General features: G+C 34.0%; 2 protein-coding genes across 2 annotated transcripts; both read left to right on the top strand.

The window, feature by feature from the left end:
• The first annotated feature begins 1,093 nt into the window (after positions 1-1,093).
• On the top strand, positions 1,094-2,960 carry LOC146900837 (tubby-like F-box protein 2). The gene is made up of 4 exons (XM_085736984.1): positions 1,094-1,342; positions 1,529-1,610; positions 1,877-1,997; positions 2,094-2,960. The coding sequence occupies exons 1-4, from the start codon at positions 1,094-1,096 to the stop codon at positions 2,524-2,526; spliced, it is 885 nt and encodes a 294-aa protein (XP_085593110.1). The 3' UTR covers positions 2,527-2,960.
• Positions 2,961-12,429: 9,469 nt separating this feature from the next.
• On the top strand, positions 12,430-15,919 carry LOC146900836 (tubby-like F-box protein 5). Its single transcript, XM_085736291.1, has 4 exons — positions 12,430-13,363; positions 13,455-13,542; positions 14,489-14,606; positions 14,709-15,919. The coding sequence occupies exons 1-4, from the start codon at positions 13,019-13,021 to the stop codon at positions 15,376-15,378; spliced, it is 1,221 nt and encodes a 406-aa protein (XP_085592417.1). The 5' UTR covers positions 12,430-13,018; the 3' UTR covers positions 15,379-15,919.
• Positions 15,920-20,168: the final 4,249 nt, after the last annotated feature.

The following is a 20,168-nucleotide window of genomic DNA, read 5'->3' as shown; positions in this document are numbered from 1 at the left end:
CTAAAAATTGGACCCCAGAATTTTGAGGCCTTGTTGCACTCCCTAAGGTTCGACCCTGAATATAGAAGTTAAATTGATAGAGTTGTTACAATACAGAAACTTCATCGATAATAACTGCATAAAATATATGGACCAATTTAACAGTTTAATAGAGTCACCGTTAGAGATGATTTTGAAATATTCATGATTGGGCCGGTCCAGGCGTGTTCCAAAGCTACTTGGAGATTTAGTTTTTAGTTACTAATTTTAGGGAGGGGGAACGGTCTAAGATGCTAAATGTTAGGAGAAAGCAGTTGAAATTATTATGTTTGTATTTGTGTCACTCACATGGAATTATGGTTAAAGTAAGTTATTCATTCAGAAACACAAAAACAAATCTAGTCTTCCCTGAGATCCCTTCCTCACTCTAGTTGGGAAATAATAAACAAGTTAGTTTTTTCTAATCTATTTCTGTCAAGATTGTGTGTGCTTGAAATATTAATCTTAGATTGCAAAATGTGATACTATTGTTTAAGGATGTCAAGTTAATCACAACATGGAGTGTTTTTAGTGCAGCATTTTAATTTTGCAGGTATTACGGAGACAATATATATAATAAACCGTGATAACATGTCCTTTGTTTTATAATTACCTTGATAATATTAGTGAGTTATTATTATGAAGATGAGTATATGACCAGTTGGTAGTTAAATTTTGGGGGATTTGGCTTAATTAAGAAAATCAAAGAAAGGTTGATATGGCATTGGCAATACACTCCATGCATGTTTATATGTAATACTAATCATTGATGAATAATTAATTACTCACTTTACGGTCGAAACATTAAAATGAGTCGCTCACTTTAGAGGAGTCAGATCCAATTTTGATTCGAATTGTTGACATGTCGCTAGATAATTTTGTTGCTGATGTTTACAATGCTGTCAGTATAGACAAATTTCTGTGTGAAATGCATCTGTTATGAGGAACTAAATGGTTATATTTGTTTAGTTATCAGTTACCACAAGTTTTTGCCTTTGGTTAGGATCAGAAATTTAGAAGTGTGCATTGGATTGTGCAGTTTTGTGTTGCAACTGAATTTGTAAGGTGTCGAAACATGTCATTGAAAAGCATAGTTCAAGAACCCAACGGGATTAAAAATGGAATATCGAAGCAGGGTCCTGAGAGCAAGTGTTTGCTCCATCGGATAGTGTCGCATCTTGCTATGGATTCACTTCCAATTAAACCTCTTCCTAAGGGAGAATGGGAAAGTCTACCACGTGAATTGCTTTTGGACATAATCCGTAAGGTTGAAGAGAGTGAGACATCTTGGCCTGCGCGTGCTGTTGTTGTCGTTTGTGCTTCGGTATGTAAATCATGGAGGTCCGTCACAAAAGAGATCGTCAAAACTCTTCAGCAATGTGGAAGGATCACATTTCCTATTTCATTGATGCAGGCAATACATTAATTCTTCACCCACTTTCTGATCTAATTCAAATTATTCTTATCCCTCGAGTTTTTTATGTTCTCTTTCCTTTATGTGCATGCTTAGCCTGGTCCTCATGATTATCCGATACATTGCTTTATAAGGAGGAACAGAAGAACTTCTACATTTCTGTTGTATTTGGTGCAGTGTAAGTATTTCATTGCAAAGAAAATTCCTTACCTTTTTCAAAGACGGTGAATATCAATTTTCAAATTACTCATCTTTAAGTTACTCTTGAAGCTTGCATTCATGACTATGAATGTTGAATTTCAACTTACTTGCTCTACATTTATGGTTTTTTATTTATTTATTGTCATTCCGATTGTGGTTTATTGTCATTGTCAGTTTTTCTCACATGTGTTTTATGACCTACGTATTTAAGCAACTTGTTTTGGTTTGGTTGTAATTGTATAGCGGAGAGTAAGAATAATAAGTTGTTATTAGCTGCCAAAAGGATAAGAAGGTCCAACTTCGTCATATCCTTGGCTGCAGATGATTTTTCTCGAGCAAGCAACAAATATGTTGGTAAACTGAGGCAAGTTTTGGCGATAAAAATATTGATTTACCCTTCTATCGACATTTCATCCTGGTCCTTATAGTCTTCACAACTTGATTTTTATACGTATGGCAGGTCAAATTTTTGGCGCACCAAGTTCACTATATACGACACTCAACCTCCAGTGTTTGATGAAACTCTTTCTTCTTCACCAGCACTGAAGGGAAAACGTCGAATGAGAGATTCATACTTTGCAGGCCTATCAAAGCTACCAGAATTGAGCAGAGGCTCATTCGAGACCTTTATACTAAAAAACAAGGCTCTTAGATGGGATGAGCAGCGCAATGGTTGGTGCCCCGACTTCATGGGCCGTGTTAAAGTGGAATCTATGAAAAACTTTGACCTTGTAGCTGTTGTTGATCGATCTCATAATGTTTCTCCTGGAGTGCGAAAATGGCCAATCTTGCAATTAGGAAGCGCGGATGGGAAAGATATCTTCTTCATGCACTACACTTATCCATTCTCTGCCTTCCAAGCCTTTGCCATCTGCTTGATTTGTTGCATATAAAATAAAAATGTGCACAAATGCACAGTTTATCAAGCACCAAGAACTGTGACGTGCAGGCAAAAACTGATCCAATTCCTCTAACGTGAGCAACTCACTTTAGAGTGTAAAGTGAGAAATATCAATCGTTGATTAACAAATTAAAGGTAGATATTGTTGGTCCATCATCATAATAAATCATGAATTTGTTATAGTAAAACCCTTGATTTTCTCACTTTAGATGATCCAAATCCGGTTGAAACATAGTCACAGAATTAGCTGCTCTTTTAGTTTGCAAAACACCATGAGCATAAGTTCACTCCAAATGCAATTTCCACTTTTTTCGGAGGGAAATGTATTGTTAGCATAGGTGTAAGTAAAGCTTCACCTTCTACTTATTACAAACTTCTTATGTAAGACTCATCTAATACTAGAATTTATTAATTTGAAAGTTTAAATTGAAGGGTGTAGCAACACTGAACGTGGGAGTAGTTTTATTCTATTGGCCATTTTTAATTGTTAATCAAATCAGTAATTTCTTTAAAAACAAGTTGTAGCTTCAATATTAACATAAAAAAAATTCAGACTCTTATTTTTTGTCTTTTAATATTTCAAGTTCTTTGTTATGGTTATTGAAAACTGATACCAACTGAATGTTTTGTGGTGAAAGTGGCACTGTAAATTGTAATCTATTGTTAGGAAATCAGCTTGTACCAGTTTGTAGGCATGATATCATTGTGAAATGCATGATATTTGTTTGTTTTTTTGGGATAAATTGGAGCATTGGAAGGGAGCAGATATTTTTCTCTCCTTTCACCTAGTGTTCTTCAGAAATAAAATTAGGTGTTGTTTTTCGATTTAAAAATTATACCGAACGAAATTACTGGGTGAGTCACGACCAGGTCGCTTTCTTTAAGACGTTTCGCGGCACTACCCTAGTTTGTGCAAGGTAGACTATCAACCACGCCGTCTCCAGGATAAAACAGCCCAGATCACTGTTACGAGTATATACTGCACAGTATATAGTCGCTCGAGAATTACACCTCAAAGTATGGTTCAATCGTATGATCGAAGCCACTCGATACGGTACGTAGCCGCTCTATTCGAAACCGATGGGACAGAAAGGAGTAGAAGAAGAAGAACGATTTAAAATCGAAGGGAGAAGAGAGAAAATCGCACAGGAAGCATCAACTGTGAGATTTTGGTGTGAAGAATGAGTGGGGGGAGCTCTCCTTTTATAGGCAGAGTTCGCGAGAATTACTTGGGGATTAAGTTTGCTTAATCCTTAAGCAAATGCGTTTTACGCGTGACTTGGGGATTAAGTTTGCTTAATACTTAAGCAATGCAAACGCGTTTTCTTTAATTGGAAATATCCGGAAGTTTCTGGATACTGGTTTGGATCGGGTCGAAATGTAACACATTAATTTGTTACGCGAACGCTTTCGTATAATGAAAAATTAATTAATTAATTTAACATTTTCAAGTGACAAAAAAATATATATCAATTTTCCAACCCACGACCCAAGCCCAAGCCCGTCCCGGCCGGTCGGACGGACGGCGGCGTCGTCGTCGCGCGTGTGATATATGTATTTTGTAAGCGTTCACCCGTTCACAAAAATGGGTACCCCAAGGGCACACCCTTGGAGGTCACCCCACCCTTATATAAACACTTACTAGTTGGGGTGACTCTCCAATGTGGGACATTTTTAAGTCACATACCCACACACTAGTTTCTCATAGTGTTTTCTTTCTTTCCAATTTTTTCACTAGACTTTAACTAGTGTTCCAACAATCCCCCACTTGACTTCAAAATGATTTCGAGAAATAACGTAAAACGTTTCCATAAGATTTGCTAATATACAAAGGTGTTGTTAACAACTTGAACCTTTGCATAGTGGAAGGTATTCTGATTTAACAAGAGTTGCTTACAGCATTGAACTCTATCTCAGACATAGAATCCACACACAAACCTTTTCATAGGTGTATTCTAAAAGCCCGTGCGTTTTAAGGCCCTGCACGTGTATCCCGGTTTTAACGAATGCTCTAGAAATTCTGCCTCAAAATTCCATAGGACCGGCCTAAGTTTCACATTCGTATAGGTGAGTCTATCAAGGGTACTCCTGTAGCTGTGTACCCCACTCAATTAGAGTATAGATCTCATTAAGAGTTACCATTAACTCATCCTTCTTTCGCTGCAGGATCATGCTTTCTATATTCTTTCTCTCATAGCATGTTCTACCACTTCATGACTTGTTTTTACCCATTGAACCTAAATCTTGGGATCTCCAGTCATATAGGTCGGGTTACCATCATTTAGTGGGCTATAGACATTAGTCCCATCCTACTGGATGTTTCTCGGACTTTCTCTCTATTAAGTCCTTTCGTCAAAGGATCAGCTAAGTTTTCATTCGTACGTACAAAATCAACTCTAACCGCTCCATTAGAGATACACTCTCTAATCGTGCTGTGTTTTCGCCTTATCTGTCGTCTCTTACCATTGTAATAACGATTCTTAATCTTTGCAATAGCCGCGGTACTATCACAATGAATTAACACAGCTGGCAACGGTTTCTCCCATAAAGGGATTTCAGCTAGCAAGGATCTTAGCCAACTTGCTTCTTCACTAGCAGTAGCTAGTGCTATCATCTCAGATTCCATTGTGGACTGAGCCAGAATGGTCTGCTTCTTAGACTTCCAAGAAACAGCTCCTCCAGCTATGCTAAATATATAGCCGCTGGTCGCTTTGGAATCATCCGACAAGGTGTTCCAATCTGCATCACTGTACCCTTCAAGTACAGCAGGATATTTTTGATAATGCAGTCCTAATGTCATAGTCCCTTTCAGGTATCTCATGACTCTCTCAATAGCATGCCAATGCTCCTTGCTTGGCCTACTTGTAAATCTGCATAAGAGTCCCACGACATAGGCAATGTCGGGTCTAGTACAATCAGTGGCATATCTGAGACTGCCAATGATGCTCGCATATTCAGTTTGTCTAACACCATCTCCAGTGTTCTTAAAAAGTTTTACGCTTGGATCATAAGGTGTGCTTGCAGGTTTACAATCAATGTAGTTGTATTTCCTTAATATCTTCTCAATATAATGAGACTGATCCAAGGAAATTCCTTTATCTGATCTAGTAATCTTGATGCCAAGAATTACATCAGCTTCTCCTAGGTCCTTCATATCAAAGTTGTTACTCAACAGTGATTTCACAGAATTTATGGCAGGAATGTTTGACCCAAATATGAGTAGATCGTCTACATATAGACATATGATAGTGCAAATGTTTTTATCATACTTGTAGTAGATACATTTGTCACTTTCATTCACTTTCATTCACTTTGAACTCATTCGAAATCATTAAGTTGTCAAACTTTTCATGCCATTGCTTAGGGGCTTGTTTTAGACCATACAGAGATTTGTCTAACTTACATACTTTGCTTTCCTGTCCATGGACTACAAAACCTTCAGGTTGTTCCATATAGATTTCTTCTTCCAGCTCACCATTCAAAAAAGCAGTTTTCACATCCATTTGGTGTACTATCAAGTTATAAACAGCAGCCAAGGAAATTAGTACCCTTATGGATGTGATTCGAGTGACTGGTGAGTAGGTATCGAAAAAATCTATATTTTCTCTTTGTCTGAAACCTTTGGCTACAAGGCGTGCCTTGTATTTGTCAACAGTTCCATCAGGTTTCAGTTTCTTTTTCAAAATCCATTTACAACCTATTGGTTTGCAGCCTGGAGGCAGTTCAGTCAAGTGCCAAGTATCGTTAGACTGTAGAGAATCCATTTCATCATTTATGGCTTCTTGCCATAAGTCTGCATCCAAGGAAGACAAGGCTTCTTTGAGATTTGATGGATCCTCTTCTAATGTATTGACCACATATTCAGGTCCATACTCTTTAGCAGTTCTTGCTCTCTTACTTCTTCGAAGTTCTGTAACATCAGTTATGATGTTTTCATCACTATTTCTGATTACTGGATTGTGATCAGGTGTAGTGTTCATGTTTGCGCCCCCACTATTACCCCCACTATCTCTTGATAGAAAGGGAAATTTCGTTTCATAGAAATCAGCGTCATTTGATTCTATGATCACCTTAGCCTTTAGGTCATAAAACCTATATGCTTTACTGTTCAAGGCATACCCAATGAATACACATTCATAGGCTCTACTTGCAAGTTTGACTCTCTTGGGATTAGGAATCCTTACATAGGCTAAACAGCCCCATGTTCGAATGTAAGACAAATTAGGTTGTCTTTTCTTCAAAATTTCATAAGGAGAAATTTTGTTCTTAGTTTTAGGTACTCTATTTAGCACGTAGCTAACAGTTAATAAAATTTCCCCCCACCAATGAGGCGCTGCACCAGAATTAAGCATGATGGCAACTACTAATTCGGTAAAGGTTCTATTTTTTCTTTCCGCTTTACCGTTCATCTCAGGAGAGTAAGGTGCAGTTGTTTCATGAATGATTCCGTGCTCTTTATAATACTCATTGGATGTGTGTGATAAATATTCAGTGCCTCTGTCACTACGATAGCGCTTGATTCTTTTATTGAATTGAGTTTCAATTTCTTTGACAAAATTTTTAAACATATCAAGCGCATCACTTTTGTTTTTCATTAAATACACATAAGTGTAATCAGAGCAATCATCGATAAAAGTTATAAAGTATCTTTGCCCGTTTCTAGTCAAGTTACCATCAAGTTCGCATATATCAGAATGTACTAATTCAAATGGTTCGGTTTCTCTTATTACAGATTTATGAGATCCTTTTGTTATTGTTGCTTGACTACAAAATTGACATTTTTCAAATTCATTCAAAGATAACTTAGGAATTAAACCGAGATTGCTCATATTAGAAATGATTCGTTTATTAACGTGACAGAGTCGTGCATGCCAAATATTAAAATCACACAACATATAAGCAGAAGGAGAAATATTATTCATAAGATTCAACTTAAACATACCATCAGTAGCATACCCTTTCCCAACAAAAACCATATCCTTAGTAATAGAGTACATATCACATGCTATGATTTGTTCAAAACCAGCCTTATTCAGTAAAAAACCAGAAACTAAATTCTTCCTAATTCTAGGAGTGTGCAGCACATCCTTCAATATGAGAGTCTTCCCGGAGGTGAATTTCAGCTCCACATCTCCGGTTCCAGCAACTTCAGTGGTGTGAGAATCTCCCAACAGCACCTTCTGATCTTCAGCAGCAGTGTATGTCTTGAACATAGCACGTTCATAACAGACATGGCGAGATGCACCAGTGTCTATCCACCAACCATCAGATCCACCCACCATGTTGATTTCAGTTATCATTGCAGTATACGGCTGCTCCTCATTTGTTGTCAAGTGAGCCTGAGCTTGAGCCGGTCGAGTGGATGGGTTTCTACACTTTCGTGCCATATGACCTGGTTGTCCGCAATTGTAGCAATTAAACGGTTGAGCAGGGTCATTCTTTGATGGTTGAGCTCTTGGAACCTTTTGTGGGTTCCCATTCTTATTCCGATTGGAATTCTTATTTGCAGGACGGTTCTGATTCTTAAATTGTTTGCCAGCAGGCTTCAGAACAGCACCCACAGATTTCTTTTTAGTGTTGCTGTTCGAGACAGCAAACACCTCTTCATTCAGTTCTTGTTTTCTTGCCTCTTCTTCAATACGAAGTCGAGTAATCAGACTTTCAAGAGAAAACTCCTTAGTCTTATGCCTAAGGGCATTCTTGAAGTCCTTCCAAGCAGGGGGCAGTTTATCAATTATCACAGCAATCTGAAACTGCTCAGGTAATTGAATTCCTTCAACAAAAATCTCATGAGCTATATTCTGAAGCTCCTGAGATTGTTCTTCGACAGATTTCTCGTTGTTCATCTTATAGTTTAGGTACCGGCTCACAGCAAATTTCTTTGAGCCAGCCTCTTCAGTGTTATATTTATTCTGAAGAGCATCCCAAACATCCTTAGCTGTCTTATGAATCAGATGCAGATCATATAGATGATCCGCAAGACAGTTCAATATGTAATTCTTGCACAGGTAATCCTCTTCTTTCCAGAGGAGTATATCCTTTTCAGCCTGTTTCACCTTTTCAGCATGTTCGGCAGTAAGCCTTTCCAACTCAGCATTTGCTACAGATATAGAAGCATCTGTAGCCACTGCTGTCTTACCATTACTAGTCGTTTCCACAGGAACCGACATCGATGGTATCACGGGTATGTTATCCTTCAAGACGTGGGTAACCTTTTTCGTAGTTAGAAAAAACATCATCTTTGTTTGCCAACGCTTGAAGTTACTACCGTGAAACTTAAACGGTTTGTTGAAATCGACAGCTGTTCCAGATACAGTAATTTCGTTGTTGGTATTCATGGTTTCCGAAACGTCTTAAAATTGTTGTTTTTCGATTTAAAAAATTATACCGAACGAAATTACTGGGTGAGTCACGACCAGGTCGCTTTCTTTAAGACGTTTCGCGGCACTACCCTAGTTTGTGCAAGGTAGACTATCAACCACGCCGTCTCCAGGATAAAACAGCCCAGATCACTGTTACGAGTATATACTGCACAGTATATAGTCGCTCGAGAATTACACCTCAAAGTATGGTTCAATCGTATGATCGAAGCCACTCGATACGGTACGTAGCCGCTCTATTCGAAACCGATGGGACAGAAAGGAGTAGAAGAAGAAGAACGATTTAAAATCGAAGGGAGAAGAGAGAAAATCGCACAGGAAGCATCAACTGTGAGATTTTGGTGTGAAGAATGAGTGGGGGGAGCTCTCCTTTTATAGGCAGAGTTCGCGAGAATTACTTGGGGATTAAGTTTGCTTAATCCTTAAGCAAACGCGTTTTACGCGTGACTTGGGGATTAAGTTTGCTTAATCCTTAAGCAATGCAAACGCGTAATTGGAAATATCCGGAAGTTTCTGGATACTGGTTTGGATCGGGTCGAAATGTAACACATTAATTTGTTACGCGAACGCTTTCGTATAATGAAAAATTAATTAATTAATTTAACATTTTCAAGTGACAAAAAAATATATATCAATTTTCCAACCCACGACCCAAGCCCAAGCCCAAGGGCACACCCGTTCACAAAAATGGGTACCCCAAGGGCACACCCTTGGAGGTCACCCCACCCTTATATAAACACTTACTAGTTGGGGTGACTCTCCAATGTGGGACATTTTTAAGTCACATACCCACACACTAGTTTCTCATAGTGTTTTCTTTCTTTCCAATTTTTTCACTAGACTTTAACTAGTGTTCCAACATTAGGTTAGTAGATTAATAATTGGAGTCCACGAGTCCTAACTCAACCGACAAAAATACCGAAATTGTCAGGATGGACGTTATGATTGGGGTTCAAACCCCGACACCTCTACTTGTATGTGTGAGTTTACAGTGACTTTGCCGTTTTATTTATCTGAAAAAAGATTAACAATTGGAATCACTTTAACAAGTCATTCTTCTGCACAAAGGTGGAATTTTTCCAATTCTAACTTTTATTTCTACATCCATCTCTCTAGATAGGCAAATCCAGTGGTGGTCAACTATGAATATGGTGTTAAGGCAACCCGATGATCAATTAATATAGTCTCGCAACTCATTAATCATTCATTAAAAACAATTAATCGTTATTTTCAAGTATATATATGAACATAAATTGTGGTCGGTGAATATCAAGTCATGTTTATTTGAATGAGTGAAAATCATGCATATTTAATCATAATTTTTTTTAAGGAACTATATCATAATTTTGATGATAGGAAAATTCTATGGTGAAGTCATGAAAATGACTTTTCTGGTGAAGTTAACACTATAGCATCAAAAATGCAGTGAGTAACACCCCACTGTTTGTACAGTGGCATCAAAAGTTAAGTCATCGTAGTATCATCAATTCATCAAATTAACAAGACTACAATTAATCTAATTTTATCTTACTTTGTTTTAAGTGTAACACCCCACAAAGTGTAACACTTCAGACTATCACATAATATCATCAACTATGTTTGCATCTTAAAGATGCCAGCGATAAAATAATACATGTAAGTCCAAGATGTTGCAAGCATTACTAGATGAATTACTATTGATCATTAATCAGTAATCAACAATTTAAAAATGAATCAAACATTAAGATAAAAATTAACTTTTAGAAGCTCCCTTAATAGATAGGAAAATGTAAATATTTGAACACTTGAAATTGTGGTTAATGATGTTCATAATCGTGAATGGTCGTGTTTAGCAGACGGTTAATGAATTATGACACTTATTATTATTAATATATATTTTTTGGTGCAGTGACACATTATTAATATTTATTAATCATTTACCGAACATAACACACTACATATTTGTATTTTTTAACCACCTCCATTGTTGTCGAAATTTTTGTCAACGTTTGTGTCAAGAATAAACCATAACTTAGTAGCTATCACTATCTCTTCAATTTAGTTCATAAATTATATAAATAATAATAAATAGTCTTTAAAATATATGATATCTATCAATTTAGTCCGTAAAGTAAATGAAATTTGTTAATGAATTATGACACTTATTATTATTAATATATATTTTTTGGTGCAGTGACACATTATTAATATTTATTAATCATTTACCGAACATAACACACTACATATTTGTATTTTTTAACCACCTCCATTGTTGTCGAAATTTTTGTCAACGTTTGTGTCAAGAATAAACCATAACTTAGTAGCTATCACTATCTCTTCAATTTAGTTCATAAATTATATAAATAATAATAAATAGTCTTTAAAATATATGATATCTATCAATTTAGTCCGTAAAGTAAATGAAATTTGTTAATTTAGTTCCGAGCAAGGGACTAAATTTACATATTTTATATACTTATGGATTATTTTATTTTATTTTAGAATTGCTAAATTGTAGAAGGGGTAATATTTTAAAGACTAAATCATTAGTTTTAACCTAATCAAACATGTCATTTCTCACCTGATCGTGTGAGTCTTTTGCAACCCTTCATAAAAGGTGGGTAGAGGTGTTTTTATGGACATCTAAAGAAGGGGAAACATTTGTTAACATTTTTCATTATTTAATTGGATATACATCATAATTAACAAACTAATCAGACACACAACCAAAAAAAAATTATATGTTTCGTTTCACGTCAATGTATGGTAATTTTGCAATAGTTGTTGTAAATCATAATGCTTCGTCACAATTCTGACAAATTCACCATAATATTACCAAGCTTAATGTTATTTTACAAACGCTACACTTTACAGCTTTTCTCACCCTCTTTCTTTTCTTTCTCATAGATGCATGTATGTGAAATTAGAACACAATCAAAAAAAACAAACTACTTCTTTCGTTTGTTGTGAATTCGAACAAATAATCACATTAACGAAACTTAGATGTGTTGAGCAACGGAAGTAGCAATCAATGAGTAGAGTAACCTCAAGCGATAACAACAAACATACTTAGATCTGAGTGTGAAGCAACACTACAAGCATATTCAAAGCAATAAAGATAATAAAGAAGAGAAAGAAAACAACACACCAATGTTGTTTACTCAGTTTGGTCCAAAATAAGTTACAAGAAATTAGCTTAAAAAGTCACAGAACAAACTCTAATTTCTACTCATTTTTCAAGTCACCCACACCCACAAAATAAGCTTTTTGATCGTTCCTCTAATAAATCTCATTACCCAAAGTGTTTACAAATGTTTCCCAATTCAAGAAACTCAACCGTAAAGTTACCTATTTACCAATCTCACTAAAAAAATGAAGAATGTTATATACAACTCATATCCCGAGGAATTGTGCCACAATTGCAAGTTCTTTTTTTTTTTTTTTTGAGGGAACGATTGCAAGTTCTTATGCACTATGAATTGACCGTTATCCAACAATCGCGCCACAATTTCATGCACTTGTGCCACGATATTTCTAGTGGCTCACCCAAGCTGCTTATCACGAAATCGTGTCACGATGCCCAAACCACGTGCCACGATTTCACATATTCTTCAATTTCAAATTTGAGTCAAATATCAACATCGTTTATTTACATAACACGACACAATCCTTCTCCCCTCATTTTGTATTTTATTTATAAAACAATCTCAGAAATCACATTTCAACCAGATCTGTGCAATGTGATTTACAAACTAACCTTCAATTTTATTTTATTTTTTTGGATTTTTAAAACAGCCTTCAAATTTAGTTAGTTACTAATTTTAGGAAAAAACTGTCAAAGATGCTAAATGTTAGGAGGAAGCAGTTGAAAATTGAAATTATATTAAACCGTGGAATGGTGGTTAAAACAAGTTACTCCTACAGCAAAACAATAAAACAATGCCTTCTTTCCAGAGACCCCTTCTTACTGTAGTTGGGAAATAATCAGAACTGCTAATTAATCACAAATCATTTCATTTGTTACTTTCATTATCACAAGTTAATTTTTCTATTCTATATGGATCAGAAATTTAGAAGAGTGCATTTAGATTGGAGCAGTTTTGTGTTGCGACGCAGTGTGGAAACATGTCATTGAAAAGCATAGTCTGCAAACTCAAGGGCATGAAAAATGAACTAGGTAGCATATCAAAGAGTGCTGAGATCAAGCATAGGCTCCGTCGGACGAAGTCCCATGTTACACTAGATGTAACTCCAATTGAACCCATTCAACAGGGACAGTGGGCAAGTCTACCACCTGAATTGCTTTTGGATGTAATCCGTAGGGTTGAAGAGAGTGAGACATCTTGGCCTGCCCGTGCCATTGTTGTCTGTTGTGCTTCGGTATGTAAATCGTGGAGGTCCATCACATTAGAGATTGTCAAGACTCCTCAGCAATGTGGAACGCTTACATTTCCTATTTCATTGAAGCAGGTAATGAATTATTCTCCCACTTTCTGGTTTGATACAAATTATTCGTATTGCTCGGTTTCTTATGTTCTCTTTCCTTTATGCGTGTGACTAGCCCGGTCCCAGTGATTATCTGATACAATGCTTTATTAGGAGGAATAAAAGAACGTCTACATTCCTGCTGTACTTAGGTTTGGAGCCATGTAAGTATTTCATTGCTGAAACATTCCATCTCTTTTCCTAAGACAATGAATATCAATTTTCAAATTTTTCATCTGAGTTACTCTTCAAGCTTGCATTCATGACTATGAATGTTGAATATCAACTTACTTGCCCTAAGTTTTTGGGTTTTGTTTATGTGATGTCTATATGTGAATAAGATCTTAGATTACTTGGTAAAAAAAATAAAAAATCTTAGATTACTAATTGAACGAGAAATGAAAAGAACAACATTACCTTTTCAGTTTAGAACATGTAAGGATCACCTAACTCACTAGCCAAACCAAAATCAGCTATCTTGATTATTTTTTTAGAATGATTGATTAAAAGATTTCTTGTTTTCACATTCTGTGAATAACCCTCCACTGCATATAGTATATGATACAGAAAACTCTATAATACCACCAAAAACAAATATCCACATTATTTAAAAAAAAAAAGAATACAAGGTATTCAACAAAATATATAATTGGAAAGAAAGAAAAAAACTTTACTTACCTTTCTCATCCTTGGATCTTTAATAGATGAATTGTTGTAACCTTCATTATCTATAATGTTATCATAAAGATCATAATCAGGTTACTTGCTCCAAATGTATGGGTTTTACTTGTGATAAATGTTACGAAGCCTTGCAGCAAGAAAGTGTGGTTGGAATACGTGTTTTTCATCAAACCCGCTTGTAACCGTTTGCTCTGGTTCATATATGTGATTTGTGTAACTTTTTGCTTAATGAGTAGACGGAATACAAATTTGTTATTCTTGCAATTCATTAAGGACAAACTTCGTAATATTTAACACTTCTCTATATTTATTTATTTTCATTTAGGTTGTGGTTCATTTTCGACATCAACAGATTTTATTTACTTTTTTGTTTCATTTTATGATCTATGTATTTAAGCAGCTTGTTTTGGTTTGGTTGTAATTTTATAGCGAAGAATGAGAGAAATAAGTTGTTATTAGCTGCCAAAAAGATAAGGTCCGATCTTGTCATATCCTTGGCAACAGACGATTTTTGTCAAGCCAGCAACAAATATGTTGGTAAAGTCAGGCAAGTTTTAGTAAATAGAAACATTGATTTACCCTTTTATTCTATTGGCTTTTCATCCATCCCTTTATAATCTTGACAACTTGATTTTTATATGTATGGCAGGTCTGATTTCTTTGGCACCGATTTCACTATATACGACAGTCAACCTCCACATGATGCTGCAGTTCAACCAAATTTTCGACCAAGTAGGATGTTTAATTCTAAGCATGTGTCACCAAGAAGAGTTCGAGCATGTAGCCATCTTGTTAGCACCATTTCCTATGAGTTTTTCGATAAAATGCCAAGAAGAATGTACTGCATCATGAACTCTAACATTGTTACCACTATTCAGGAAGGGGGAAACGCCCCGTCTCCAACATTGTTACCTAAAATATTTGATGAACCTTTTTCTCCTTCACCAGCACCGAAGGGAAAAAGTCCAATGACAAATTCATACTCTGCATGCCCATCAGAGCTACTAGGACTGAGCCAAGGCTCGATCCAACCCTTGTTGCTCAAAAGCAAGGATTGCATAAGGGATGAGCAGCGAAAGTGTTGGTGTTTAGACTTCATGGGTCGTGAAATAGTGCGCTCTTCAAAGAACTTTGAACTTGTAGAAGATGTTGTTGATCCATCCCATAATGTTTCTCCGGTAGAACGAGAAAGGGTAGTCTTGCAGTTTGGAAAGATCGGAAAAGACATATTCGTCATGGACTACTCTTACCCACTCTCTGCCTTCCAAGCCTTCGCCATCTGCTTGACGCAATTGAGAGCCCTCAAACTACATTTCTGATCATCATCTAGCTGATTTGTTGCATATAAAAATAGAAAAGTGAGTTAATCGAACACCAAGAACTGTGGCATGCAGGCAAAAACATAGTCATAGAATCCGTTGCACTTTTAATTGACAAAACACCATGAACCATAGATCCACTGCGGCTTGAATAAGCATAAGTTCGCTCAAAGTAAAAAACTGAAATTTTAGAAACTGACATACGGGACATGCATTTTCTGATTTTCAAAAGTGAAGTGTTTTGTAATGCTCGTCCCTTCTACTTTTTACAAACTTCTGATGTGAGATTCCTCAGATACTACAATTTATTAGTTTAAAGTCTTAAACTGAAGGGCGTAGCAACACTTCATGTAGGACTAGTTTTATTTTATCCTATTGTTGTTAACTTTTGGACTTGTTCTTTTATATTTTATAACAAAGTAAATTGCTTTCTTCTCAATTTTCTTTCCACATGTGAAAGATGAACTCAATTTGCTTTCCAAGAAAATAGGGACTAGTGTTTTTGCAGTTTATCCGAATCGTTAATTGGTTGTTGTCTGGATATGCCTTACCAGGGTACTAGACTGCTAGTTTGTATGCATGATACATCACTGTGAAAGGCATGATATGTTAAATATGTGGTTAACGCGGTTCAGTTGATTATTAATGAATATAACAAGGTCTCATAGCTCAATAACCTTCACTAAACACAATTAATCACGATTTTCAAGTGTATATTTAAATTCAAATTTATCAACTTGTATGTTAATATTATATGACAAAATTGAAGTTGTAGAATCAGAATTAAATGAAAATGTGTAGTTGTTTTGGACTGTTTCATGTGAACAAATGAAATCAATGATACCAATTGAGTTCTTCCAAATTCTATAAGCATAGACAATAATAATTCAATACATTTATGTGTGGTGTGTCAAGTTCTTAACATTTTGTTTCAAGTACTCATGGTTTTCCTAGACTATCAATGGTAAGCTTTGTTTATTTTTTATTTCTTTTTATCATAGTATGTCCAAAAAAATTACATATTTATTTGTTTTTTTTTTTTTAATATAGAAACCACCTGATAACACTTTGCCAAATACTCACAAGCCCTTAGAGTTGATCAGATCATAATTTCCACAAAACTTATCGGGAGACAGGATCGATCGGCTTATTTTGCATCGGAACGTAACTCACGATAGATTTATTTCAGAGGTTGAGCAACCCACGAGACGCATAATAACATAGTCGGGCCGGACCTGGAAATGGGCCCAAAGCAGGCTGCACACACATTTAGTCAAAACAAGTTAGGAGAAACAGTTTCAGACTCTCAGTCAGAGCTAAATGTTAGGAATCCGTTACTATGACGCACTGAAAGTGGAATTTTTTTTTTTTTTTGAGCAAACACTGAAAGTGGAATGATGGTTATTACTTCAGCAAAAAAAAAAAAATATATCTATATATATATATACTCTTCCACGTGATCACTCTAATCTTTATCTTTATCTTTATATAATACAAAAGCTTACATCTTTGAGCAAAAGTACATGTGGCATCTTCATACACCCCATTTCATTTAATGTTTTTCCATCAACCAATCAAAATGTATCTTGACTCATTCATTTTCTATTAGCCAATCAAAATTGAATCATAACTCACTTATTTTTCACCAACCAATCAAAATTGATCATGATATGATTTTCCCCCTATATATAGACAATATGATTTTTTTATTATTTTCATCTACCTCTTCCTCCCATAAAAAATCACGACTTTCAACCTCATTATCTTTTTGTTTTATTTTTTATTTTTTATTTTTTATTGTTTATTTAACATTTCTTATTGTTACGTTCCTTTTTATGTGATTTCTTTGGTTGATGTTTCTTATTCATATTCTCTTTTCAATTTTCTTTTGGTGTTTATATGTTCTTTGTTTTTGTTTCTGTCAAAAAACAAATGTTCTTTGTTTTTGTTCGGATCTTTATTTTGGACGTGGAAGCCAATCAAGAGAAAAGAAGAAATGCATCACATATAAATTAGAATATATACGAAGGATCTCTATTACCACGTTCAAATATAATCACTTTCATATCCCTTTTGTTTTATTTTAATCCCTCAATACTCACAATTTTTTTCTATCTATCTATTCTTTTTTGTTTATTTTTTCTCATGTTTCTTATGTTGTTATTTTACTTTTAATATCTTGCTCTTTTATATGTTATTTTGGTTTTTGATTTTTTTTTTGCTACTTTATGCTTGAGATGGAAACCAGTCAATAGAGAAGAAGAAATACATCCTATTTTCAAAAAATTGATTGAATCGATAACTTTGGAGTGAAAAAAGATAAGAAATACATAATAGAAAATCAATTTTATGGCACCTGTGATTTTTGTTTTTTGAGTCAAAAAGTTCCTTTTTCTTTAACTAAAAGGGAGCAAGGTGCTACCCTAAAATTTTAAGTGCATTTTCAAAAAAATAGTAAACCTTACAATCATTTATATTTTATTTCCTTCATCCTAATTAAATATTTAAATGAGTTTATACTATTTTTAAAATTAATATCCTAATTAAAGATTATTAAATTATTATGTTTTTTAAATGAAAAAATATTATGTTTTATTCAACGTCATATTTTTGTATCCATCATTCATTCTATTATTAAAATTAATAATCACATATGCTTTAAAATTGCATTAATATTTTTATTAATTACCTTATTTTTAAGTGGAAAGTTGCAAAAGTCTTATAATAACAAAACTAAATGAATTTTTGATTTCTTATTAATATCTTTCAATGGCACTTTGCCTCCTAAAAAAAACATGTTTCAATGACAACCATCAAATTATTATCATTGTTTGATTTCTCAACCAATCAAATGGATTCATGCACCCTTTGTCTTAATTTTTGACCAATTAGATTTAACAAAATCATGAAAGGTTTCAATCATACACGTATTTTTTAACAATAAGCTAAATATAATTTTTTTCCAACAAATATAATTCGTATAACAAGCAAAATATTTGTTTTTCCACTCAACTTTCAACCATAACATAGCATGTGGACATGACATTTTTTTCTTTTATTTTTCTACAAAAGATGCAAAATCATGCAAGCATTTAATGTTATATCAATTTTCTAATTCAATGTATTTATTGGTTTCGTTTAAATGTGTTTTTCCATGATGTTATAGGTTTTGGTACAAAATTGGATGAAGAAGAAAACAATTAATTTTGTTTCGGGAAAGAAAAAAAATCTAACAACTAATTACTAACATTTGACATTAAAAAAACATTTGTTTTATACGATATCTTTTTTCTTAATTAAATATATAACTTTTAAACTATGATAATCAATAAAATCTTATGTCTTTCATTTTAAATATTATTCAAGACATTTTGCTAATTCCCTAAAAAAAAGACATTTTGCAAATTAAAAATAGAAAATAATTGACATTTTAAGGATCTACACTAACAAGTTTTTTTAAGATAAAAATAAAATTTATGGAGAAAAAAAAGTAGGGGATGTAAATCTAACCCGATAAAAAATTAGGGACATAAATCGAATCCAAAAAAAGAGCCAACACGGTCTTTTCTATTCATTTCAGTGATAGTCTTTGTCCCAATTGTTGTTTTTATCATCTTGAATTTCATTTGAAAATATTATGACATTTAATTAAATGAACTTTGTTCATTGATATGACCACATATGCTAAAATTTATTTGTGATAAAATATTTCTAAGTATACAACAATGCCTTAAACTTTGGTAAAAAAATGCCTTAATTTTTTTTACTAAAGCCTTAAATATTATACTATCTACATTATATTTTTTCAGCTTATTATAGAAGTTTCTTATTCATAGCACCATCATCACTTATTATAATTTACAATTTTTTGTCTTGGACCATGAGAATTGCTACAAAAAAAAAAATTAAGCAAATTTGTTGCTAATTTTTAAAAAGTTACTTTGAAATTAAACCAAGATTGTATTCCCATTTTTTATTAATATGGAATTTATATTTATATTGTTAATATATTTCATGCAGTGACCTTTAACCACATAAATATGATTAATACCGGTATTCAATTGAAATTAAATTTAAATTATAAACATTTGTGAAGTAATTAATTTTTTACCTCTCAAAATAGGAATTTTTTCATTGTGAAAAAAAATATTTTTGTTGTAAAGGACTCTTTGTATACCGGAGTTTGATCGAAAGATTGTTCTACTGAAAAATCAAACTCGGGTTTCCTAATTAATTTGGAACTCACTAACCACTTGAGTTCAATCACATTACAATCAATGTTTTTTTAGTAAAAATATTTCAAATAATTCTAATTTCATAATTCATATTAATGCTCAAATAAATTTTACAGTCCTATAATTGCAACTCGGTTGGAAGCTCCATTGAAATTGATATGCATGTGTCAATGTTCAAACTTATACCCCTCATTGTGTGAATTTAACCACTGGAGTACTTGAGAAAAAAGATACAAAATATCTCATGAGTATATTTTTCTAATTGCTCTAATTTATATAAACGGAAAGGATATTCTCTCCAAAAAAATAATGGAAATGATATATTATAAAAACCATTTTTAAATATGAATGTCATGAGTGTTGTATGTTTTAGGAGTTTATGAAAATAGAAAGAAGATGCTAATACCAATATTGAATAAATAAATGTTAATTTTTTTAGAGGATAAATAAATGTTGATTATTAATTGTTGTAGATTCAAACAAAATCACCACGATGTTAAATTAAAAAATTAAATAAATAAAACAAGAAATTTTGTTCATGTGGTTAATTAGCTC

The sequence above is a fragment of the Medicago sativa genome, chromosome 8, assembly GCF_051527215.1.
Source record: "Medicago sativa cultivar Bolivia chromosome 8, Bolivia_mono, whole genome shotgun sequence".
Classification (NCBI taxonomy): Eukaryota; Viridiplantae; Streptophyta; class Magnoliopsida; order Fabales; family Fabaceae; genus Medicago; species Medicago sativa.
Note: the sequence above shows the minus strand (reverse complement) of the source record. Positions and strands in the feature narration are given on the sequence as shown.

Excerpts from the sequence above, each read along its gene's own strand:
- LOC146900837 (XM_085736984.1), top strand. The coding sequence starts at position 1,094 with ATGTCATTGAAAAGCATAGTTCAAGAACCCAACGGGATTAAAAATGGA. Across the intron at positions 1,343-1,528 it reads TTGTTGTCGTTTGTGCTTCG|CCTGGTCCTCATGATTATCC; the intron begins GTATGTAAATCA and ends GTGCATGCTTAG. Across the intron at positions 1,998-2,093 it reads AAATATGTTGGTAAACTGAG|GTCAAATTTTTGGCGCACCA; the intron begins GCAAGTTTTGGC and ends TACGTATGGCAG.
- LOC146900836 (XM_085736291.1), top strand. The coding sequence starts at position 13,019 with ATGTCATTGAAAAGCATAGTCTGCAAACTCAAGGGCATGAAAAATGAA. Across the intron at positions 13,364-13,454 it reads TTCCTATTTCATTGAAGCAG|CCCGGTCCCAGTGATTATCT; the intron begins GTAATGAATTAT and ends GCGTGTGACTAG. Across the intron at positions 13,543-14,488 it reads GTACTTAGGTTTGGAGCCAT|CGAAGAATGAGAGAAATAAG; the intron begins GTAAGTATTTCA and ends GTAATTTTATAG.